General features: G+C 41.7%; 1 protein-coding gene across 1 annotated transcript; it reads right to left on the bottom strand.

The window, feature by feature from the left end:
• Positions 1–24,392, bottom strand: BCO2 (beta-carotene oxygenase 2). The gene is made up of 13 exons (XM_065651979.1): positions 24,343–24,392; positions 21,130–21,260; positions 11,854–12,058; positions 10,538–10,749; positions 8,969–9,084; positions 6,924–7,026; positions 5,618–5,746; positions 5,309–5,469; positions 4,581–4,748; positions 2,002–2,139; positions 1,578–1,760; positions 451–561; positions 1–114 (listed from the first exon to the last, which is right to left on the bottom strand). Exons 1-13 carry the CDS (start codon positions 24,390–24,392, stop codon positions 1–3), a joined length of 1,821 nt encoding a protein of 606 aa, XP_065508051.1.
• Positions 24,393–25,593: the final 1,201 nt, after the last annotated feature.

Raw genomic sequence — 25,593 nt, forward strand, 5'->3', positions numbered from 1 at the left:
TCAGTGGGAAGTAAAGATGCCATGGAATCCATAAGGCATTTGCACTGGGACTTCTGCTCGCCCCAATTCTCTGAAGGTTTCTGCATCCAGGACAAGCAGGAAAGCACTTTGGTTCTGCAGGATGAAAACAAAGCCAGAATGAATGCCTAGGCTGAACTTCATTCTACAGTCCAACCCACTGCATCTGTCACAAGGGAGCCCAAATGTACAACCAGGCCATACAGACCAAGACTGTAAGACAGTCAGCCAGGAGCACTGATAGTCACAGATACCACTCAAGAAACACTGACATTCCAGGGCACAGTCCTACTTGAAGTTTGTCTGGCTGTGCTTGGCAGTTGCAGAGGCACATGGAGCTAGAACCGTCTGTCAGAGAGCCTCAAATTCAGCTTTGTAATTTAGAAAGTATAACTAATACTATGTGACTTTGAACTAGTAGCAAGAAGTTACCTCAGTGAGGGAGACCACAACAGACAAGATGACTCCACTGTCTTCTGCTGTGGCGTTAGGCACTGGCACAAACACAGGCTCTGAAGGGTAGGATCCATCCTCCTGCCAAATCTAGCAAGCACAGTAACATATGGATGTGTTTCATTTCATTAATACTTGTCTGCTATAGTTAGCAGAGTTGCAAGTTGAAGTGCTCCCCACAAAGATACCCAGGCATACTTTGTGCTCCAAGAAACCTATAGTTCAACCTTTTAATTAATTATTTTGATTCCAGTAGTATGATGGTGCCAATGTTGTGACAGCGCGCCAGTTGTGCCAGGCATCATGCAAACAGACAGCAAAAAGTGTTCCTATTACTCATTTCATCCAACAGTTTGCATGGGCACAGGTGTAAGCTGCAATTTCAGAAAACACCGCCAACCTGGCTGGCACAATCACCTTCATACCATGCTAGTGCAGACCATGTTGTGCCCAAGCAGTGTGGGGAGGAGATCCATCACCATCACCACCTGAGGACAGAGCTGCTGCTCCTACTGCAGGCAGAGCAACAGCACCCCAAAGCTGTGCTGAAGGAGGGTACTCACTGCAAAACGAGCATCCAGAGCAGAACTATTAAAAAGGGCATCTCTTTCTGAGGATCCCTAACTCTCTCTAGCCTCAGGAAAGTCTCTGAGGAATAAACATTTAACACTTTGGAGATCATTATTCCCTGTTTAAGGGACATACAGGAAAAATTCTAGCTTGTGTTCGCAGTTGGGAAATATCCTAAACTTTGTTTCTTGCCTGAGCCACAAATGCTTTGGCAGTTTATCCCCAACTGCCTATGCTGCTTGGGTATTTCTGTACTGTCTAAGAGACGACTCTTCTTTGGCCGGGAAGATGCATGCATACTTTACCCAACCCTTTCTGTTCCATCATCTATCTAAGAACCTGGAGTGATATCCTCTCCTGGTAAGTGTGCCACATTTATGAAGTGCTAGGTGAGAGATGAAATTAGAAACCTCCTCTCAGACCCATATGAATGAAGACCCCTAAAGAATAAAGTGCCTAGTAAATGACGTATCTTCAAGGCCAGTTCAGTGGAATGACTCCTATTACTGAAAAAAGATAACATCACTTCACCTCACCTTGAAATTCTTGGTCTCCACGTCAACCTTGATCAAGGAATCTCCAATCAAATGCTGAAAACCACATCCATAGAAGTAACGGTACCTCCTACCGTTGTACCGAGAGTAGTTGATCTGGGGGAACTCCAAGCCCCCAACCTTTTCAAATCCCTCAGGGTAGAGATTTTCATGTGTGCACCAGACCTAGAAGAAGCATGCATTACACCAGTGTCAGTTTAGCTTTGGCTGGGCAGAAGACCTGACCGGTCCCACCAACCCGCTGTGTGACCATCACAGAGAAGAAATGTTTAAAGGTGAGCCTGACAATCACACTGAGGCAAGTAGAAGCACCAATTCCATCTCCCTTACCTGTTTCACCCAAATAATTGACTCATCATTGCAGACCACAGCCATAAATGCAGTTACCTAAGTCTTTGATGCGTACCTTGCCATCTGCATCTTTCACAGCCCTTGCCAATGTATAAGAAAGCGGGTTCAGATTCTTCCCCACAGGTGTGTCTGCATTCACATTCAGTGGGAGAACAAAGCGACGAGGGAAAGCTCGGGATATCGAGTCATAAATCTGTTACAGAGACAGAAAGTTACGGTGATGGAGAGAGGACAGTGGCATTTTGAGCTAAGTGCCCTTTTTGGGAACAATTCTGAAGTTTTAGACATTCCTCCCACCCCTGAAATATTTTTCTTCTTTCTGTTATGTGTTTTACCAAATTCTGGTAAGGGCTCTGCTTGTTCCAGTACTTTACAGTAGAAAACAAAAAGACAGCTTATTAAATGAGTCAGCATTGCTTTGACAGTAATTAATGCTGTGTTGGGTATGGAAATCACTGTTATTCTCCAAATCCAGCATTGGGACATATGCTGCACTATATCTTATTCAGTTAGAACAGACTTACATTGATCGTTTTTGCAGCCTATCCACACATGTCCTGCTGACTCTGCGAATCAGGCTCTTCTTGCCTAATCAAGATCATGAGCTAACAGAGGAATTACAGAAAATGGGATTTCCATAGCACTGAGCAAGCAGAGGAGATACCCGTGCTGGAAATGCACCCTCTACAGCCTTGTTGGTGATTAGTGGCAGTTGCACTTTGGGAGCCTGAACAAAGCACTGAGAAACTTCCCCATTATTTTAAATAATATGAACCATGCATGGAAAAATAGTAAGCTGCATGCTGTTTCAGAAGAAAAACTGCTTGACTGCAGACTGTCTCAGATCTTCATGGGATGACCATACTGCTTGCTGTTAATCTCGGAGTGTAAATGCTGGCTGTGAAATTAATGGAAGGAGGGGTTTGTCCAGATCAGGACTGGAAATCTCTGACTTAATGTTCTACATCAGTCTCTGGAGGAGCTTCCCTCTCCCCTGAATGATAAGGTGAGCAGAAGGAGACTACTGTACCTCAGTTGAGTGCCTGAAGTTAGCCTGCGTGATTTTCCTCTGCTGTTCCCAGGTACACATGGACTTCATGTTTGGGAAGTCTAAGGTAGTGGTGGATTTTCTTGGGCAGCAAAGATGAGAGCAAACAGGCAGCCCTCAGTGTGGCACATTCAGCAGGTTGCATGAGAGGAATAATTCCACCATTGCCATTAACGTTCTGTTCAAGCCAAGTTCAGAACCCATAATACTTCCAAATATTATGCCTTCTAGTTAAAACAGGCGCCAAGGACCCTGTTTTGGTGTTTTTCAGTTACTTCAACCTGTAACTCACCAGTTCAACTTGAAACTTCACTTTGATCGTATGTGTTAATCTCAAAACCCTATTTTCAAAGCTTTTGTGGTTTATGTACCCACAGTAAACTTATTGGTTGAGGAACTCTGCCAGACAAAATATAGTTTACTTAGCAAGCAAAAGCACTAAAACGATTTGGGGAAAACAGACAAAGCATGCTCAGGCATGCCCTAGTCTTTTCGTGCAGCGTAAAATTAAGATTCTGTTCTGAAATGACTTGGACTCGTGTGTATTACAGTTTAATGGCTATGCTACTTGTCAGTTAAAGAACGTGGGTGTTGGAAACACATGCCCAATGTTGACAAAAGGAAATCTTCAGACAGATCAAATTATAGTTCTTTTGTGCTCAGAGAAGGCTGAAAAAAAGCTGGAATCAGTTTCCAAAGCAAATGGTCTTAACATTTTGCTGTAACTGAAGTAATGCTCACCACATCTTTGCAAAAAAATAACAAAGGAAAGCAAAACAAAATGACCCTAAGGGGACCCAACTATACATTTTTCAGATCAGAACGGACTTACTTCTAGAGAGCTCAGAACATAGACAAAGTTCAGATTTGTCTGAACATGTTGTAGAAATGCCTGCCCATCCTCCACAATGTGGTGGGTTACCAATAAACACATCTGCAGAACAAGAAACTGAAAGCACCCCCACTTTTCCATTGTATGACCTATGCAAAATAATGCCCCTTACTTGGCTTTAAATGGTGCTTTTGACAGAGCTGACCATAATAAGTGATTTATGAATACACACTGTTGTGAGGTGAGTGTAAAGAACAATGTAGGGGTTTCTGTGATGTTTGTGTTTCTGTGATATACATAATAAAGGCTGGTTTTCTGAAGTGATGCCTTTAAACAACAGGGTTTCTTTTTCTTTTGCCTTTTAAAAGTCATGCAAAAGCTTATTTTGCATACTTTCTCAAGGGAAAATTTTATTACACAGGGATATGGAAAATGAGTATCATTAAAAATGAGATTTTAAAACAGAAGTACATTCTGCCAGGCTGATGGAGATCTGTGTCACACACCAGTTTTAAAAGTTACAAGGAAACTCTTCATGGAGATTATCTGCTAAGAGATTTAAAAGGAAAGAAAAATACCAACACGTCAGTAGATCATAATTTTAGTTTTTCCATATAGTCATGGTTCCTTTCCTCTGCCTTGTGGTCCTCCATAGTATTCTCCGTTCCACTAACTTGACCCTTGCTTCAGAAAAGTAACTCAACCTCCATGGGGGCCCATCAGATCCTACGCAACACGAATGCAGAGATCTTACCTGATCTAGACCTTCCCCACTGCTCCGCAGATTCTGAAGTTTGTATGTAGCCAAAGTTGTTCCATCATCCTGGCAGCACAGGTCAAGGACCACACAGCCATGATCTTCAAAGGCATTGATTTGATGGAAAGTAGCAAAGGGTTTACTGTACCACTGCCCTGGCAGCACCTACAGTGACCATAAGAGAGGCTACATTTCTTCTCCAAAGATCCGAGCCATACCTCAAAGAGTTTTCTCTTCTCTCCCCCATTTAATTCCCCACTCATTCCTTGGTATTTGTCTTGTGTCCTTGCATTACTATAGAATGGCTGCTTTAAGCCAGTAAGTAGGCAAAACCAGATGAAGAAAAGCCAAAAATGTAAAGCAGCCCTTTGCTGCCCTGACTCCATCTCTAAAGCATCATTCCCAGGCTATAACTGGCCTCTTTATACTACGCCACAGTACTTGGTAACTGCATTTCAGTCTCTGTGCTGCTGTGCCAGGAACCCCAAAGTGCTTATTTCTGCCTGTTCTTTTAGGACTGGTAAAGAAATTAATCAATAGAGAGGAAAATGCACAAAGTAATCCCTATTCTAGTAAACCTACACCCATGCTTATAAAGCTTATATTGCAGTCCTTCTGGATTGATTCTTACAGCTATCTGTGGCTGCTATCCAGCACTCTTCTCTTGGGATCTGAGATCCCAGCTACAGCTGCAGAACTGCTGGAAAGGCCCAAAATCCACCTACCTCCCCAGTGTGCTTGTTCACCACGTGGAAGCAAGTATTGTACTGAGGCTCCCAGCTTATCCCGTCAGCAATGGCTTTCCCACGAAGTTTGGAAGTGATAATCTGCAACAGATTTAGCTTGATGGGTTGCTCAATGAAAATGATGTAGTTTTCACTCATTCCTGAAAAGAGAAGGAAGGAGACATCATCCAAGTATTAAGGAAATGAGACAATTAAAAAAAAAAATCTCGGGGGCAGAGGACAGTGAGCAGCCCTTTCTGGCACACAGTAGGCTAAATCCACAGAGTTTGAGATAGAAAGCATTCTTACCGAAGCTGTGATAGTAGGAGGGTTTCAGCTTATCCATTGGAGCAATGGAGCACAACACTTTCGCTCCCTCTAACGTCTCACTATGGTTTGACTTTTGTGGCGGGACCTGAATGATATTATACCTAGACCCTGGAAAGGAATACACCAAAGTTCAACACCACTGAGCTGTGAGACTGTCCACATTCATGAAACCAAAGTCAGGTTCTGTTCTTTTCTTTTTCCCTAGAATGCTAGGAACCGCTGTCACAGCTAAACTGAGCAGAAAATTAAAAAAACAGTATTCAAGTCAATAAAACAATCAGAGGATTACCTAGCAAAAAACCAAAACCTAAACCAACCAACCAAGAACGCCTGAAAGGATCTTCTCAGTCTGGTAGACTACCGTCTATCTGCAATACATTCCTTATGTTAACTTTGAGAATCCTGTAATAACAGGATCAGGAAGTTCATAGCTTGTGTATCAAAGGAAATGAAAACTTTGAGCCTTGGTGATGACTGATGCTTATTTCAGAAGTCTGAGCATATGGGCAGGAAAGAATAGCATATTTGAATAATAATCTATAGTTTGGCCTCTCCAGCTGAAAACAGCATGTGCTGCAAAGCTAGATACTACTAAAGCCAAAAGGAAATTAAAACAGCAAGAATGAAAAATGGTCAAAACTGGGCAACTGTTCAGTGAACTGAAACCAGCCTGAGGTATCATAATAAAGGGCAATGGCTGTTTTCACAGCCCTCGGGCACCTGAAAAAGAAGGCTTTCATGTAACTGACAGTGAATGCTAGCTCCGAGCAGCCATGCCGGTGTAACTAGATTACAACTAGACGTAATGCTCATAGTTTCGGGAACGGGAAAAACATCTCAGGAAATTCAGCTTCACTCTGAGATAGCCAGGTCACTGTAATAACTTCCACCTTCTCTCCTGGGACCTTATGGTCCTTATTAAAAGCCAATTATTGTAAGCGGAGAACACGTGGGTAACTGTAACAATTCTTCGGATGAGGCTTCAATGCTGGATGGGACTTTAAAAATCATTCTCCTGTTTTCCATCAAAGCTTGGGAGAGGAAGAGTGGAATCTGTTGGGTATTCACAGGCCAATGTCAGAAGCATCTGAAACTAATTGCCGAGAGAAGCCGTTTTTATGGGACAGACTGACATGCTGAAATAAGAACTAATATGGTTTGCCATCATTTTCACAGAGAAACAGCAATTTCAAGGTCTCTTTAGACACTGAAGTTTCTTCAACAACTGCTCCTTGAAGCAACAGCAAGCAGCACCCTGTATACCCTGCCCACAAACCAGTCTTACCATGTTTCCCATAGGAATTTCCCATGTTGTACGTTGTCCCATCAGACTCATAATGAGGATGAGCAGTGGCCCCATTCACTGCAACAAATTTGCTCCAGTCTACCTGCAAATGCCAAAGTGTTTCTGTCAGTAAAGAAGTTTCCTGTTGCTCTGCAGCAAGCCACAGACTTTCTAAATGTCGGGTTTGTGAAAGTCTGAGGAAGACTATCTTGATGATTATGGCCCTAATGTGGGATCTGGACTTAAGCCTTCATATTCCCAGTGACCTTCCTGAAATCCTTGAAACTGAACACTGTTTCTCTCTGGTTTAGTCCTACCAGTACAATGGGACTAACAGCTCTAGCTGTTCCTCTAGGAGACATGGACATGACTAACGGCAGGAAGCGCTGACACAGCGGCAACGTTGCCTGCATGAGCATTTTAGCTAGGACCCTATGTCATCATGACAGACAGACATGAGTGAAGAAACAGTCATTGCCCCAAAAGTCACCAAGTTTTTTGAAAGCACCCATAACTAAGTGACAGTCAGTGTCTACCCTCCCCACAGAGAAAAAAGCACAGCTTCTCTGTCTACAGCCAGAAGGAACAGCCAGGGCAAAAGTACAATTGTGAGGACTGTTAACATGTATTCCTAGTTCCAGGTTTAGGATATGGTTTGGGCTTAAACAGTGGAGGGGATGTGTTGGGAAGAAAGTCTGAAGGGAAAAGTTGGAGGAAGATCAAGCCATGCATTGAAACATTAAAGCATGGAAGATACACTTCTTTTCTAAAGTTTAAAAAAATGGCTTTCCAGTATCCCACCTGAGACCCTTTGGAAGGCTGCAGCAGAAAAGATTGCCACACCAGCAGAAGCTTAGAAAACCATGTCCTTTTAGAGCATCTCAAATGGGAGAATCTAAACATGAAATCATTCCTTCCATTTCTTCATTTAGCCAAAAAAAATACCAGTCTGCATCTAAAATGCAGCTGAAGGGGATTTTTTTTTAATGACGAGATGGCTCAACAGAGCTGAACATTCAAACTAAAAATGCCTACACGTCTTTTCATCACTGCATTATGGTTTACAAAACAGATAAAATAGCAAATCGTCAAACTCTCCATTTCAATATGACAGTAACACAGTACACTTCATAAACAGTTTCCTCATGAATCACAACTGATCCCATAGGAGAAAGGGACTCCTGGGATGCTTCCCTTGAGATCTGAGGGTGGCTAAGCCTGGTATTCTGTGGTATTAAATAGTCCCTGGTAACATACAGGCACAGTAGTTAATACTGACACTGGAATGGCAGAATCCTTCCTCAGTCCTTTTCACAATTGTCCAGCCCAGCAAATGCCCAGATCCCCTCTAAGGCTGCAGGAAGGGGGACCTATAGCCTGTGCTGTCGTTTCACAAGTCGTGTTTCTCCCTCACATACAGCCGCGTTCCTGTGAGATGATGCACAGAATATATAGGAAGACTCCTACTCTGACTTTTTGTTCATTTGCTAGCATGGGAGCAGGTAAAGTGGCAGCTGAACTTTGACTTTACATTGACTGCACCACCAATTTGCAACAGAGGTTTTAGTCAGGACACTGAAGGGCCATTTGGGAGTGTTTAAAGCTGGGGGTGTAAGAAGGAGATACAAGGAACAGATGGGGAGAATGAGGAGATAGGACAAGAATACAGATCTGAGATCAGTGATGTTAACTTCTTCCTCTCTGCACTTTTATTGTTCACCCGCTGATAGGTACAGACAAGTCCAGACAAGTAGTGAGTGCACTGGAGGAATGCCAGCTGTACCCGAACGGAAATGAGCCTCTGTCTGTCTGTCCCCTGGCTTGCCACAGTGGCAATGACTGAGTCTTCACTCTCCAGAGCTGCCTTATTGCTAAGTAGATTTTTCAGGGACTCGAGCACACCGTGAAGAGGTGCTTATGGCTATGGCCCAGAACTACATGGATCATTTCTTTTGGAATCTGGGTTCCCCCTTGCTGCTCTTAGAAACAACAAGGAGTGATTCTCCTGCAGCATAAGCTAACCCCCTTATCCCAGCTGCCCACACCTTTTCCTTTGTTTCAAGCGTTTCCGGGTCCACTTTGTACATGAAGATGTTCTCATTGCTGACATAATAGTCTCCTTTATATACAACGTAGTTCACATTGGCATTGTCACTTGGTTCTGAAATGAAATCCCAAAGTTGTACACAAGCTCATGTCACGTTACAACAAGCTAGACATGTTTAAACAAATAAACCCATTTGCAATGACACTAATCCCTCTGTGATTGCTTAGAAATATCTCACTAATCTACAAAGGTACTCAGGAAACTGTCTGCACAGGTGAGTTCAGGATAAAAGGACAAGGACTGGTTCTTGTGGAAATCACTGGAGTGATGCCAAGAAAATCTTCATACTTCCATATGCCCTTTGTTTCTGACCTGTTATTTCTTCATATCTCTCTCCCTTTCCTCTCTAGCCAAAGTCCCCTCCTCTGACAGCCGCATGAAGAGTGCCATGTTTGATTTCCAGCATTGGAAATGAGAGGCAAGGCTCGAAGCTACAACTTGGGCTGAGGGGAGGGTAGGGATGCTATTTGTGTGGCAGGGCTTGGGCAGGGAATGCTGCTTCTTCCCTATTCTCTTTCTCTTTAAAACTGAGTCAGGAGATGCCTTTTCAGAGCTACACACGCACGACAGCCAGAGCTGCTCTTGCTGCTCCTAGGGGAGCTGAGACTCACTAGCTGGGTGACTGAGAACAGCCGAGGGAAAAACGATTCCCCCAACTGAACATTGCGTGTGTGGTAAACACCGAGCCTGAAGCTGGTACAGGAAGAGCCTGGAGGACAGTTCTTCTTGTAGTGGGGAGTAGCCTACATGTGTGGAAAGAGCCACATAGGCAAGGGTGTGCTGCAGCTTGGAAGACAGGGGAGGTGGACAGTTCTGAAACGTATTGAGAGACCTGGGGAGCTAGGCAGACCAGTGAGTGAAGGTATGAGCACCTTTGCAAAGAACAGATGACATGGCAGAACAGGATCCATCTCCTCAGGGATGATAAGAAGCAGAATATGGTCATACACATGAGCGACAAGTTGCAAACTTGATGTCTGTTCTGGTTTTAGTGAAGAGTACTTTGCTTGCATTTAAGCCTATTTCTTTCCTGACATACACAGAATCCTATAGGAAATGGTACTTCCATTCCTGTGCAATACCATCTCTCACCCTACTCATATCATGTCCTGCACCTTCGTGCAGGAAGGGAAGGATTATCCCACTTACCCTACAAGCTTAGCAAGGCAAGGTGTTCTAAGGACAAAGCTGTGTCTCAGGTAGAACAGCGGATTGTAATGCTCATTATCAGGACTGCACATGGTGTTCTTTGGGAAAAGATTTCTGTTGGAAATTTGCAACGAACTGTGGAATTGTGTGAGCTGAAGTCATGCTTAAACATTAAATTGGATGTGCCTTGACTAGCTAAGTCTGACACCAATTTGCATTTTTGTTGTTGCTCCAAGGGGCCATCGTCTAAGAAAAACATGAGCTCCAAATAGGCCTACCAGATTTCCTCACATCCCCTGCAAACCTAACCACAAGTTCCTCAAGAAAATCTCAGAACGTTTCTTAGAATCCCTCTTACGTGGCATCTCAAAGCGTGACATGAAGCGCCCAAAGACACTCTTGCATGGGTCTGGCATTGCCAGCGTCCCGAATTCCGAGACCACAATGCGGTTGTGCTGGCTGTTAGTTAGGTAGGAACTGCTCTGCAGAAACTTGCTCCGGTACGTCACTATGCCATTCTCCAACTGGAACTGATGCAACAGGGCCATGCCATCAAACCAATGGTTAAACCTTGAAGAAGAGATAAATAAGACAGCAAGAGCTGGGCACCGTATGGTGTTCTCCCTCTTGCCTTTAGGTTGATTATTGTTTGCAAAAAGCTAATGCCCAGATCGCACGAACATTTAAACATGCATAACCTTGTGATGAGTCTGGAAAAACATTTGAATTTAGTGAAACAAATCAAGGGTATTTGCAGCTGTGGGACCTGAAGTTAGATGCTGACTTTCAATGAGATTTGTGCTCCCTATATTACTTTTGAAAGTGGACCACAGGGACTTCTGAAAATACTGTGTGTAAGGGTTTTGGGTGAAATAATCTATACTGGTAAATCGATCACTCTGCAGACTTCTGCATAGGGAACAGAAATGGTGCTTTACTGTACAACTGTACTGTACAACTGTATGTACAACTGTATGTACAACAAGAATGGAAATTATTACTGAAAGCCCAACCACACAAGAAGGAGCCTTTAGCTCTCGGCTGTTTGCAGGGTGCTATTCTCTCTGAAATGAGAAGTCTCTGAGACTTTGAGAAAACCTTATGGTCTATCTCTGGAAATATGATAAAATGATCACCTTTGGCCAGCTGCTGCCGTCAGCTTTTTTGGAGGTTTGCCAATCAGCTAGAATGGCAGATTCCAAGCCAAAGGCAGTAGTTGCCTTCTTGAAATAGTTTATTATTTTTTTAAATGAGACGAATTTGATTCTAAAGCAACTCATACAATTTAGTGCAATCAACTTTACAAATCCTGCCCTGGATTTCAGAGCGCTCGTGGGATGGACTTTTGTTAATGACAAAGGACTAGGTGTGTGGATGTTTTAATCCCCGGCTCTGTTCCCTCATTATATCATTCTGAGTAGGTCACAGCCTCTCTGTGACTCAGCTGCTCCAACCTTAATAAGCTAACCATGCTCCTATTTTCAGAGAGCCACTGGGAGTTTCCAGATGAGGGAGCAACTGTTCTTAAAAGAATGATAACACATGCGTTTCTTCCTTGACTTACTTAAAAAGAAACTACAACATGCTCCAAACAGTGGTGAGACATTTAGGGGAGGTCCCTTTAGAGGAGCTCAGGCCAGAATCATTTGACAAACTCACCAAACCTGGACTTACTTCTCCTCACCGAACTCAAACTTCCCAGGACCATTCCTCAGAAGATTTCCATTAATCCATTTGGGAATATGTCCTTTGATCTTTGCTGGGATGGGTTGAGGGGTCTCCTCTACTGTCTGAATTAGGGGTGAGATGCATTGCAAACCCTTGGGGCTGTGGAAGGTGATTTGCTCTTTTGCTGGGCTGAGCAGGAAATTCTTTAAACCTGCAAAGAAAACAATGAGAACAAAAAGCAGGTAACTAAGATTTTCACTTAAATAAACAGGCAATTGTTGGAGCTTGAGTTTGAATGTCTAAGAGAATAGCATTCAGCATTCTGCAAGCAGCGAAGCTGTGGTGGATATTCAAACTAAAGCTGTGCTACGTCATCCATCCAGAGGGAGCTGGAAATCCAGTGGATTTAACTCTTCTGTCGTTAATCCATTAGGGACACCTGTTCTGCAGTCCAAAGGAGATAATAAAATACATGGTGATAGGAGAGAACTTTTACTAAAGAAGCTTATAGTTGAAATGTATTTCAATAAGTAACTGAGAGCAAGTTAACACAGGGATATTTCTTACAAGAACCTATGAGGTTGCAAAAAGAAATCTCTTCCAAATTGGGATGATACACAGAGTGATGTTGAGGGGGAGACCTAAAAATAATCTCCCAGTGATTTCTGACCAGCAGTGACAGAAAGGAGCTAGTGTGACTGTTGCAGATGGAAGCCACAAGCAAAAAGACGTAATTGGGCACCTCGTAAAGCAGCGCATGTTGCCTTTACACCACAATGCTGCCAAAAGCAAGGCAGAGCTGGGCACACCTCAGATTTAAAAAAATCTGCATTCTAAAACACCCTCAGCTTTACCTTGGTATCACAATCATGGGTGAGTTAAAGAAATAGAAGAGACTGTACATACTAGGACATTTTCCCAGGATTTGTAATCTAATCAGCCATCACCCAAGGAGTTTCCAGACATAAAGCAGTGTGCAGAGAAGAGAGAGAAAAAAAACCCCTGCAGCTCCCTGGGAAGAACATGCCACAGGACAACACAGAGTAGTCCCAGTGGACTACTCTAAAAATGCAGGCAAGCCATAGCTTGTTACACAACAAATATTACAAATGTGATACCCTGTTTCCCTGAAAATAAGACAGGATCTTATATTAATTTTTGCTCCAAAAGGTGCCTACTTTCTTACACGTATAGCTGCCTGGACACTATTTAAATTGACTTTTAAAATGAACTGCAACTAGGGCTTATTTTTGGAGTAGGGTTTATATTTCGAGCATCCTCGAAAATCCTGAAAAATCAATCTAGGGCTTATTTTTGGGGTAGGTCTTATTTTCAGGGAAACAGGGTGTTAAAACCCCAAAGTCTTGGAATATGGGTTGTCAAATATAGGCTGTCATATTTTCTCTACACTGTGCATGGAGGACTCTACGGAGTTGGCGTTGTTTGAAATGCAGCAGACCAGAAGCTCAGAGGCTGTTGAAAGGTGTACAGGTCAGTTCTCAAAGCCACCAGTACTCTCTGATTTCATAAGCTCAGAAAGGCAATCGCTGGCTTTTCCCCCTTGCACAAAAACAAAAAAACAAACCCACACCCACCAAAAAAATAATGGAAGTCAGGAAGAACATAAATGAAACTGAGCTGAAACACATTTACAGGACAGGACAAAACAAATGAGACAGATTTAGCTGGTAAGTAAATAAGCAATAGCAGAACATGATTATTTCTGATGGAGCCTCTTGTTTGGAGGAAATACCTCCCTTATTAGGCATGGTTATAGGACAAAAGCATCAAGCAAGCATGAAGCCATTGGAATGCTGTGTGCTAACAGCACACAGTTAGTTATTGGCTCCAGTAGCCTGGCTTGCAAAGCCTCATCAACACAAGGATTGTTTTTGCAATCCATTTAGCTGCAGAAGTGGATTTACCTAGAAAGTGCACAGGCTGTTGCCTTCCCTTCCAATGCTATCATCTCTCTCAGGCTTCATATCTGCAGGTCAGTGAAGTTGCTCTGCTACACTGTTCTGTCCTCACCGTAAGACCATTGAGCCTTGAACAAAACTAGAACTGATGAAGATTTAAGTGTAAGTGAAACACTGATAAAAAGGGACAGCATAGGATACAGAAATGTTGTCCCAAATCAGGTGCAGTACAGACAAGACCACACACTAAACAGAGTCCAGACGGATACTGAACCTAATTCTCATTTTTTGATATGTCAGTTTGGTCTGGTTATACTACTCACTTTCACCACTGCTGCTTCTATAACCTATGTTCTTTAATCCAGGTGATTAAGTGAAGCTGCCTCACAATTTACCTGGGAGCCTCTGAAACCACATGTTGACATCTACAGAGGAAATTTGCTATTTCGGACAGGAGAATATCTCCAAAAGAAGCGATTTGGCACACAGCATTTTTCTAAGCTTGCTTCTTTAGAATAGCCACAGACATAATGGGTGTTAGGCATGCAGGAAGGTCAATCGCAAGATCCTTTCAATGTAGTTCTCTGGCTTGCCAATCCTCAAATCCTTCTTTAGATCTCTAATATGGTAAGTCAGCTAGATAAAGAATTCAGACTGTAGGGCTAAAGCAATTAACCTCAAACCACCAACATCCTCTCCCTCTTAAAATTCAATTAAGTTCTGATTAAATCCCATATGAAGCACTCAATCTGATCCCAACACAGGTGCTTCAGAGTATTTCCTTAGACATAAGAAGTAGAGGCTTTTCATATCAACCAACACCTGGCGGGTTTAGTGACTGCCACCAGTACCCGCAGAAATGCAGCTTTAGTAGGCCAAGCTAAAGTTTGTAAAGATGTAAAACAGCAGAAAAAATGAGAGCAACATGTCCCTAAGGAGACACTTTTGCATCCAAGCAGTAACAAAGATGCCATGACCAAGGATGGTACAGAAACTTCCTGGAGAGCAGCGTAATTACATACTGGAACTTAGTAAGATAAACTTCACAAAAGAGCCTGAACAGAAATGGATAAGACCTCATGGATCACCTCCTCCCAACTGCTGTTCCAGAAATCATATCTTAAATCTGTCTTAAAAGTTACCATGTCTCCTGGCACTTATCCCCTCTTTGGAAGACTGCTCATTGCTCAAATTATTAGAAAAATCATTTGAATTTGCAGAAAGACTTTATTCCTAGGACTGTTTGTCCCTCTTGTTCTTCTGTCAGCACTGTTCCATAGCTTTGGTATTTCTCCCTCTCTTGTGTTTACCACACGTATTTAGAGTAAGTAATCATATCACTTCCTAAGCTAAGCAAGCCAAGTTCTTTTCGTTTTCCTTCTCCTGTGATAACCTTGCCATTCACATGATAATCTTAGTAATCCGTCCTGAAATCTGACCTAGTTAGAATTCATTTCAACACATAGTCTCGAAAGTGTCTGAGAGCAGCCTCCATACAAGAACGTGTAAGTTAATTCCCTGTCCGATCAGACCAGAGAGAAAGAAGCAAACATAGTAAGATAATGTACTATATTTCCTTCTGGAAACCACTCAAATGAGCTGAAGATCCTGACAGTAATTAATGCAAAATGTAATCAAATCATGATACCCAGATGAGTCAAAACAGAAGTTTTCAGATATATGACAAGTCATTCCAGGAAAATTCTGAAAAATCAGGAGGAGGGGATGGGTGCAAGAAAAAAAAAGGCGAGCAGGTTTGCTCTCTCTGGTGAGTTTGTTCTGAACAGATTTGGGACAAGACACAGAAGATAAAAGTAAGCAATGACCTCTTCTAAACTCAGCACAATACACGCACAAAAAAGGTGTCTTTTACTTGCATTACATAAACCGCCTCAGCATTGCAGATCACTGGTCTGGTCTGGAAAAAACACGTCACAAAGTTCCTTAGTGACCATCACCGCAGCATTTGAGCAATGCAAGGGTGGGTGGGTGTAGTTAAACAGGTTATTTGCAGAAACCTTACGCAACTTGCCCCTTTTTTCATTTTTTAAGGAATCATTATCTGTGCAACATACTGAGATTTGATCAGTAGCAATAGCAGCAAACAGCACAGACTAACGAGCACATGGAGCTAAGACCAGAAGGGCCTGGTGCAACTCATTCCCCCCTGTCAGCACAGCAAAGGCTTGCATTCATTCCAACAAAATCAAGCTTCTGCAATACATATGCAGGACAGTACAATACAGAATAAACACATCAAAGGAAGTCATTTTGTTGCTAATCTGTGAGGGACCATAGCTGTGTTTAAAAAAAAAAAAACAAACACACCACAGCTACACATCCTACACTTCTCGCCAATTAAAAAAAATAATCTGAATAAAGTCTACTCTCCAAATTCAATCATACTTTAATACTAAAAACTGTTAAGTTTATCTGCACCTACTTTGAAATGCACTGAGCAGATGGGACACAAACACTTCCTACTTGAATGCACTGTTCCTGAGTAATTGTGATAAAGGTGTGACACCTTCAGATAAAAGCTCGGTTATAAAGCTTAATTTATTGTAATATCTAGCTATGCAAGAAGACACCAATCTCTGCAAAAGACAGAAGGGAGACTGCTTTTTAATGTTGAGCAATCCGTAAACAAAATTCAATACTGATGCAGCTCTACTGTTCTGGCTACACTCCAAGACAGAAGAACTCGAACAAGCAATAAGGCACTACAATCCCAATGGGGCTTGTTGTATTTGCTTGAACATAATACCTGAAAATCAGCACAATATTACAACATGCCATCCTGCCATCTCTAAACTTTCATTTCTGTACTATAATTCCTTTTTACGTCAAACCTTTAAAAAGAGGCTTACGATCTAAACTTCGTTTGGCACACCGGAGCAGGGGCAGTGCCAAATATGGCATTGTAGTTTTTCCTCAAATCTTTTCTAAAGGTTGTAAGCAATTACTACAGAATTATCATAGCCTGGCATTGTTTGTTCATGTACCATTTCTATTCAAAAAGCAGCATGCCATGGTTTCTCTGCCTGTCACAAGCTGACATCCTAGCACTATTTATATCCAGAAAGAGTGGAACCAAGTACAAGCATGTTGAAAAAGCTTCTGTGCAGAAGACACCCCACCTGCTTTGGGTGAGGTAGCAATGAATCAGACATTAAATTGTACTTAAGCAGCAACTGGTGGAGTAGAAAATCTTAACATTGGATGGAGGAAACATGGAAGCCATTTGCTGACCATGAAATTGAAATTTCATTGGACATAGCAAACCCACTTTGATTTTAACCTACATATTCAAGACCAAGGCACCCAGGACCAGACTGAAGGACAGACTTTAGAACAGAATGCTCACAATTAATAATTTTCAAGCAGGGAGAGTAAAGCAAGAATTGTGTTTTGCCTGAGGATTCACGCAAACCCAGAAGAACCATACAGCTGATTTGGAAATCCTCTGGCACAAGATACAGGTCATATCATGATCCCTGTAAATCACAGACTGGAACAACAGAGTATGCAAACCAGCTTTTCCCATTCCCCACTCTGAACTGAAGTTGCTGTAGCTATTGGTTTCTGCTATCCAGACTCTAGCCTTCACCCTCTCTCTTCACCAGGCTTGAACCCCTCAGCTCACCTGAGTGTCCTACACTGATTTCTGAAGTTGTTGCACTTGCCCTGTGTCTGCTGGCAAGTCCCCGTACTTGCCTTCTTGTTCTATCCAGCTTGTTGATTTCCCAAAGTCAGAGGCTCAGACAACTGCTTCCTTGCTAACAGGCAGAGAAGCAAAGAACATCAGCAAAGCGACAGAAAACACGGGGAAAAAGAATTGGAGAAAAGGAGTGCAGAGCGGCTTGTTAAAGGGAGGTAAGGGAGAAAAGCAACCGTGAACTGTGCATACTCTTGCATCTGAAATATCTGCTGATTTCCCACAGAAACCTGCAGAAATCGTTTCTATGCTTCAGGGGTGGTTTTTTTCCTGACATGCAGAAAGTGACATTTTTTTGTTAAATACTGATTTACACTATCAAGTCCTTGGAACACTTATCCTAGAAAGGCACTATGAACAACTGGTGAGCTAGGAAAATTTTGCCAGTGTCACAGGAAACATATCAGATTGAATAAATTTTATTCACACCTTTTTCTTTTATTGTAACTGTTTCACTCAAATGCCTGAACAAATAACAGAGGATTTTCTTTCTCATGATTCAACATTCTCAGCTTTTAGCTAAATCGAGACAATTCTATGTCAGCAAGCTTTTTCAAGAAGACCTTAGTAGAGGGGAGATTTCAAAAAGGTATGGAAAATGAGGCAAGGAAATTGGCAGGTTTTTCATGTCAATCCGGTAATCAAGACAAGAAACACAGCTCTTTACGTTCCTATGCCGTTCAGCTTTGAAGGATAATGAACGAGGTAGAGTGCAAGAGAACTAAGGTAGCAGAGAGCCCCAGTTTAAACAAGAATCAGTGGTGATACAAAATCCCTTGGAGTAGTTTCCCACTTGTATGTTCAGATCAAAGCTTCAGTCACGTCGCTGCTCTAAGCGATCCTCTCCCTTTCACAGCCCGCTTACACGTCTCACAGCAGGCTCCCTTGCGGAGAGAATCTGCTGCTTACTGGTTTGCCAGCTCTAAACCATCGGGATCTGCCAGTAATCCGGGGGAACCTGTGCAATGTACTTGTCCGTCCTGTTTATCTTTTCAATAAATAACAGAGAAATTCTGGCTTCTAACAAACATTTCAAATTGCTTAGTTCCTAATTTCTGATCAATAGAAATGAAATTGCTCTACCGACCTGTGTCAGCAGCAACAGAAAACTCCTTTCCGAGATGATGCGATAGAAGGATTTGTTTGTTTATGCATTTTACCTGGAATGAATTGCATCCAAGAGCAGAGGAAATGCCGCAAATTAGCAAGCAGGAGGCTGATGGCAGACAAAACGATTTTGGAAAACATATTCCGCCTGGAAGAAGGCATCAGATCGGAGATGGTCAGGCAAGGGTACCGGTGCCAGGACGGCAGTGTGCAGGCAGCACTGATGAATCGGGTGGAGAGAGCTGCCTGACATCATCATTTCAGAATAAAAGCCAGGAATGTGTCTCCAAGCAGGGCAGGATGAGCGAGCCAGCCTGCCTGCCCTCCGCTCCGCTGCCACAGCCAGGCCAGGCAGCCACGGGGCACAGGGGCCACCTGTCTACAGCCCGAGCAGCTCTACAGCCCTTACAGACCCTCTCGGCAGCTGGGCCAGGTGAGCTGCTCAACTGCCAAGGCAGTTAAAGCGTACAGAGCCGCTGCGGGAAAATGTGCTTTATCACTATTTGCTACTTGCAGCTGGAGAAATTGGAAGAAAGGGGAGCAGGGGAGATGTATCCGTATATTGAGACAGCCAGGCTTCGAGGTAATTCTTTTAAAAATTCTTGTCGCCTTGTCTCATCTTTTTCACCTGTCAAAAACACTTTTTTGTTTTGTTTCAAAATCTGAGTAACCATTTTGCACCTCAGTGAGTCTCAGGGCTCTAGGAATTACGGTTGCCACACCGGATTAGACAATCAGATAGGGAAGCAGCCACGACAAGCCATGCTCTGCTGTTTCAGACTAAGGGGGACAGTAGATGGACCCTTCCTTTCAGGATGCTGAAAGGAAGCTGCTAGCACTCTGCAAATGCACTGCCATGGCCGTGTTTGTTTCATGGTATTAAGCAGCTCCCAAAAGCTGCCCTATCCCTTGAGAGAGAGCAAGGCAGCACACGCTGTACCCTAGGTAGCCCATTCCGCTGTCCTCAAAATGGGACACATTATTATTCATCCCGACTTCTGCTGCAAATTAAGCTGATACCTTCTCGTCCTTTCTACAAGACACAGCAAAGACCTGACTACTGTCCTTTCTACAACTTACCTGTTATCATGCCTTCCCTTCATTTGTGCTTTCTCTAAATTAAACAAACTCAACTGCTTCAACCTTTCCTCACAGATCATGTTTTCTTCACCCTTTATTATTCCTGTTTCCCACTCTGCCCACTTTGTTTTTAATAAGCAGACCCATCCTCCAGCTGAGACCAACGGTGCACAGAGAAAAGGAGAACAACTATGTTTTTATGTCTTTTCTGCTATCCTATAGCTAATGCATCTCGGCTGGTTTTTTTACCACCCAATAAAATCATACCAACTCTAGCTATTGTTCCGGTTTGTTAAGTAACATGTATGATTCCCCTTGCAAAGCATAGTGCTTTTCCCTTGTCTTTTTTAAAAAAATTATCTTAATCTCAGATCAGCCCCTCATCTTATTGAGATTATAATGAATTTCCAATGCATGTTATTGATAGCATTTGCAACCCCTCCTAGCTTGCTACCATTTGAAAATTTAACTGTATTCTCTCATATCCCTCTTCTAAATCGTTCAGGATAGTATGGAATAAGTGAGGCTTGAAGCTGATCACTATAGGATGCCATGTAGGCTGACCTTTCATGAAAAAAAAGTATTCCGTTATTTGACTTTTTAACTCATTCATGTAGCCCCTACTTCCTGATTGCTCCCATTTTTATATAATGTCATACAGGACAGTGTTAATTATCTTACACCAAGCTATACCTCATCTATCATTTTTCCATACTAAGTCAGCTACTCTGATAAAGGTATTTTACTTAAAAAAAAAAAAAAAAAAGTAGTTCCCCAGGTGCTTATAAAGTCAATGTTAAGAAATTTACTTCAGACTCTCTACAGGATGTGAGATAAGGTGATTGATCTATGATTCATTGGCCTCCTTTTTTTCTGGCTATTCACCCTGATGATGTAAAACACCCACTCTGCTCTTTTCCAATGCTGCCTTCACCAGCAGCTTTTTAAAGACAAAGCATAAACATTCTATGATTAGAAAAATTGCATTCGGATGAGTTCTAGACAGAACGTCATGAGCCTTAAACACACCCATTACCTACTCGATTTGGTCTTTTTCTATTATAAACCACATTCCTACATCGGTGCTAAAATGCAGTTTCATTTTAGGGGAACGGTCTCAATTGGCCTTTTCTTGGGGAAGAATTCCTGCTGGATACTTAAGCTGTCTGTGCATTTTCTGTTATTTTTTGGTTTTAGCTTTTAGATAACAGAAGAGCAAAGAGAGAAACTGTGTATTAGCTTTTCATCACTTACACTTTCCAGACTGTGGAGGCACTCACAGCAAGCTCAGAAATGCAAAAGACTCACTGTCAAAAACTGTTGGAACTTTGAATAAGATGTTCCTACTTTTTTTTATTTTATTCTGTTACTGATCTGTGGTCTTAGAGGTTCTTGTTAACTTACTGAGTCACTGCAGCTTAAAAAACAGAGGGAGAAGTTTAAAGAAAACATAGTTACCAGCTGAGCTTTGCTGATCAGATTTGGCAGCTTTAAAGCCAATTAATTTTCTGTTCAAGCCTCCTTCAGTAAAACTGGAAAGCGGATAGTGATGGGATAGGTGCCAGCGGGATTTCATGTGTAGCTCGTTCCTGAGAGACAGAATGAACGAGCTTTTAGTTTCACATCAGAAGAAGAGAGTAAAAAAACTGGGTTTGTTTCTCCCAATAAATACTGAAATATATGAGAGAGGCTATCAGTACAGAAACACTATTAGCAGGGTAGACAAATTATAAACAAATAGGAAAAGAGTAAAATTTTATTTTCTAATGGTTTAGATACTGAGTGGAACACCGAAGGGCAGCCAAGAGAAAAACGCTCTGTACTTTCAGCCAGCAAAGTAATTCAGGAAGGGTCCCTTTTAAACAGGAAGAGGTTTATGTATGAAAGCAACCAGTAAGTGGGTATTTACAGTGCTGAAAGATTTTTTAACTTCAAAAGAGAAGAGACTGGTTTATTTTCAATGGATGCTTTAAACTTTCTGAACTTACCATTTCAAGCTGGAACTTTCTAAAACTACATATTTTATTAATTTTACTTGATCAGTATTTATTTCTCTATATATCCTCACATAGATTTGTGAAGCAAAAGCAGCAGCTTTGTTGCTTTTAGCAATTTTAAAACAATTTTTTAAGACACCCCTTAGAAAAATCTTGCCACGCTTTGAATGAATTCCCTTTAATAAGCAAAACACACTGTTCAGAATCTCAGCTAGGTTACTATGGCCATACTTATTGACTTTACTTTCAATGTCTCTTTGAATTCTAAAATCCCCTTACTACCACAGAGATCCCACTCTAAATGACAGCACATAATGACAAGCAACTGGAGAAGAAATCCCTGTAGAAACACAAGAGTCATCATTTAGAGAGGTATGTCTTGAATTCAACTACGCTTGAATGCCAGACTGAGCAGTTCTTCATTCTTCTAAGGAGTGTGGTTTTACTAATTTTTATGGCATTTTATCAGGTTTTTTAAATGGAGCAAACTGCTGCAATAGCAACACAATGGGTCTGCGCCTTCTTGATCCCCTGAAGGAAGCAACTTAAATTATGTGATCCAATAGTTTTCCAAGTTCTGCTTCTCAATAATAACAGGCAGATATTTTACAGTAATGAAAACTGTTTAATTTTTCTTTAAAGGCTTACATTAATAACTATGGGTAAATTTCCAAATTCAGGCACTTCATAGATGATTTAAAACTCTGCTTTTTGTCATCATTCTAGATGATCATAGATTTTAGAAACACTTTGCACAATATTCTAGACAATTTAACTTCCAAAACATTCTTCTCTTTTTCTCCCACTTTCTTCTGTTGAAACAGCATTACCAAAACCATTACAAAACAAGATGCAATTATTAGGGAAAAAATAAGAGGCTGGTAAAATATGACATACACTGGTGGTGACATTTTTGAAAGTCTTTAGATACTAAAGATGCAGATAGGCACCTTATGGGATTTTCAAAAATTCCTAAGCATGTAAGGCGCTTACATGCTTAGGCACTTTGAAAATCCTACTAAGTACATATCTGCATCTTTAGGCATCTAAATACCTTGAAAAATCTCACCCTAGATGTCCGGTTTCTCTCATCATTTGTTTTAAATAGCATCAGTTTGACAGGTAGCACGTTTGCTTGTGACTTTTATCTAATAAAAGGAGGAAAGGAGGATTAAGACTGAAAGCATTTAAAGAGAAAATTAATACACAGTACTGGGGTAAAGATATATTTATATCTTATGCTAGCATCAGAACTATCTAGCACTTTTCTTTATTACATTAGCCTCACAATTTGTACGAATGATGCTTTGTACATTTAATGTTTCATCCTTAAGAGACACATGACAAGAAATTAAAAGTGCTCAAAAAACTCCATAAGCATCCTTAAATAAACTGGATATACAACAAACAATACTGATGTATCTACATAACAAAATAAGAGCAGTGTAGTTCTAGATTATGCTAATAGTTGTCTTGTTATTTATTGAGATTACTAGCAAAGTTTTGATGATGTGCTTTTATGTTTATATCAAAATGGCTTTGGTTTCATTTGAAAAGCTGTAGAAGTATTAAAATATATTTTCAAATTAAGACTTCATACCTCTTTATACATCTCCTAAAGTACTATTCTTAATAGAGCTCTCCTAGTTCTAAGCTGATCTTTTCAATTTGTTTCTATTCTGAGACAAAACAGAAATAAGATTGCAAGTACATTCTATGGAGATTTTAGTACCAAAATATTTCCTAAGAAGAAATAAAAAAAAAAATATTTAATAAGAAAAAAATCAGAGGTCCTTTTCCACTTACATTGCAAAATTCTGTGTTTCATAGAAATGTTTCTATACTATGTTCTAGAGTGAAAGATTAGTTATGACAATAAAAGAAAAAAAAATCCTTAGCAGTGACATTAGAAATACCATGGCTGCTTCTGGATTAAGTTGTATTGAACTCCCATAGTCTTAAAGCTAAGCAATGCAAAATTCATCCTACTTTTTTTTTCAAATGCTTCCAATATCTTCCAGGGAAGGAAGCATAGGGACAGCCTAAGCAATGGGTCAACAAGTGAAAAAAGATGTTTTAATGTGTATAAATTTAAACTGAGTTACTGCTTAAGTTGTTGAAAGTTTCCTGAACTGCTAGAAATATTTACATAGGGCATTCATGAAACATTCATCATAGCACTCATCATAGTTTATACTTCGATCCACAAAAATATACTGCAAGTTTTGCTCTGTCTTTCTGCAATCTGACAAACTCCATTTAGCTTTGCAGAGTATTTGTGATCACAGCGAATCTCTGTTTCAGACTCTCCCTTTTCTGTTTTAAGTGGTTTTCTATGGTCCTTGCTTCTTTTAAGATTCCATCAAGTTCTTCGACATAAGAAGCGTCCATCGCCGCTCTCTCACTTAATTTAAAAAATCTGTAGTTAAAATCATTACTAAAGACATTAAATTTCTCACTACTTAGAACTACTTTTATGCTTTACTTAAAAATGTGTCGTCTATCAGTACTCAGTTTTTGACCAGATTAGTTCTCTGTTATAACAGAAAACAGCATTTTTATTTCAAGATCTATGTCCAATAGTTTTCAATACTAATTTCTAACTGCAGCCACAGTAATCCATTTTATCTAGATAAGTTAGAAAAGTGCTGTACAAGCAGGACAGTTAACTTGCCTTAAAATGTGGGCATATTTTGATAACAAGTTCTTAATTTCTTTATTCATCTCTGTTAAGACAAAAAGTAATTTTATTTAAACATTTCAACAAATTTTCATCTCAATATCCCATTAAGTAATTACATAGTTACTTTCAGTGTACTTAATACATCACCGTTTAAAACTTTGTCCAATGGTTCAGGTTTGTGAAGGGACTGCGAGCCCTCAGAAAAAGTCAAGTCTGTGTTTTCAAGGGAGGACAACTGAGGATTTTCTGAAGCTTCATTCTAATAACAGAGCACAAAAAATCACAGGTTCTAGGACTTAATCTTACTACAGATAGAGTTTAACTAAAAAATACATATCTTGAGAGACTGTTTGCAGAGAAAGTGCAAGTGTCGTTGGCTTCACAGCATCAACACCATCCACTGTGAACAGGCACAACATCTCAGTACCGGGGGAGCGTGTGGGTAGTACCAGATTGAGAATGTTTGCTTATATCAGAAAAAGCTTGCGTACTTCAGAAGGCCACTCTCGAGAAGTCCTAGAGAACCGTGTTGCAGTGCATGCCCAGTTTCGTTGGACTTGAAACAATGAGAGAAATTTTACGGTCTCCTCACGCAAGATCATCAAACATGTTTCCCCTAACCTACATAACGTGACGTGGGGCTCTCTGCTCTGCCTCCTTGAGAGGAACCCATAGCAAAGCCAGAGAAGGACACGGGGTGCAGGGGGTTGCGTGGCTCCCTGGGGCCAGGAGAAGGGTCCAGCTTCTCCCTCCCTTTCCCATCCAGTGCTGCTCACCTCCATCTCTTTTTTCCGTTTACATCTGCTTTCATCCGATTTTTGAGCGCTGCTCGTCATCGTTGCCTGATAAGAAGCACAACGTCGTATTTGGTAAGTGGTTTTTGCGTGCAACTGGAAAACGTATCTATATAAAAGTATGCAAAGCGTGTAACCAGTACCTCTGTACGCTCCCCTGCAAAGGAGCTCTCCTCACCAGACACAGGCAGAGCCTCAGCCCCGGCCTGCCCGGGGCTCCCTCGGCCGGTTCTGCCTCGCCCAAAAGGGTCAGTCCCTCCCCAGCTCCACCTGCGCTTGCCCGGTGCCCCCCACCCCTAGGGACACGGGGCGGCCCCTCCACCCCGGCGGGCTCTCCTCAGGCGGCGCCGGCCCTCGCGGCCGTTGGCGGCCGTTAACGGCCGCTGCGCGAGGGGCGGCCGCGGCGCGGGGAGGCCGCGGGGAGGCCGCCCGGAGCCCGGCCCGGAGC

This window comes from Caloenas nicobarica, chromosome 26 (assembly GCF_036013445.1).
Source record: "Caloenas nicobarica isolate bCalNic1 chromosome 26, bCalNic1.hap1, whole genome shotgun sequence".
In the NCBI taxonomy this organism is placed as follows: Eukaryota; Metazoa; Chordata; class Aves; order Columbiformes; family Columbidae; genus Caloenas; species Caloenas nicobarica.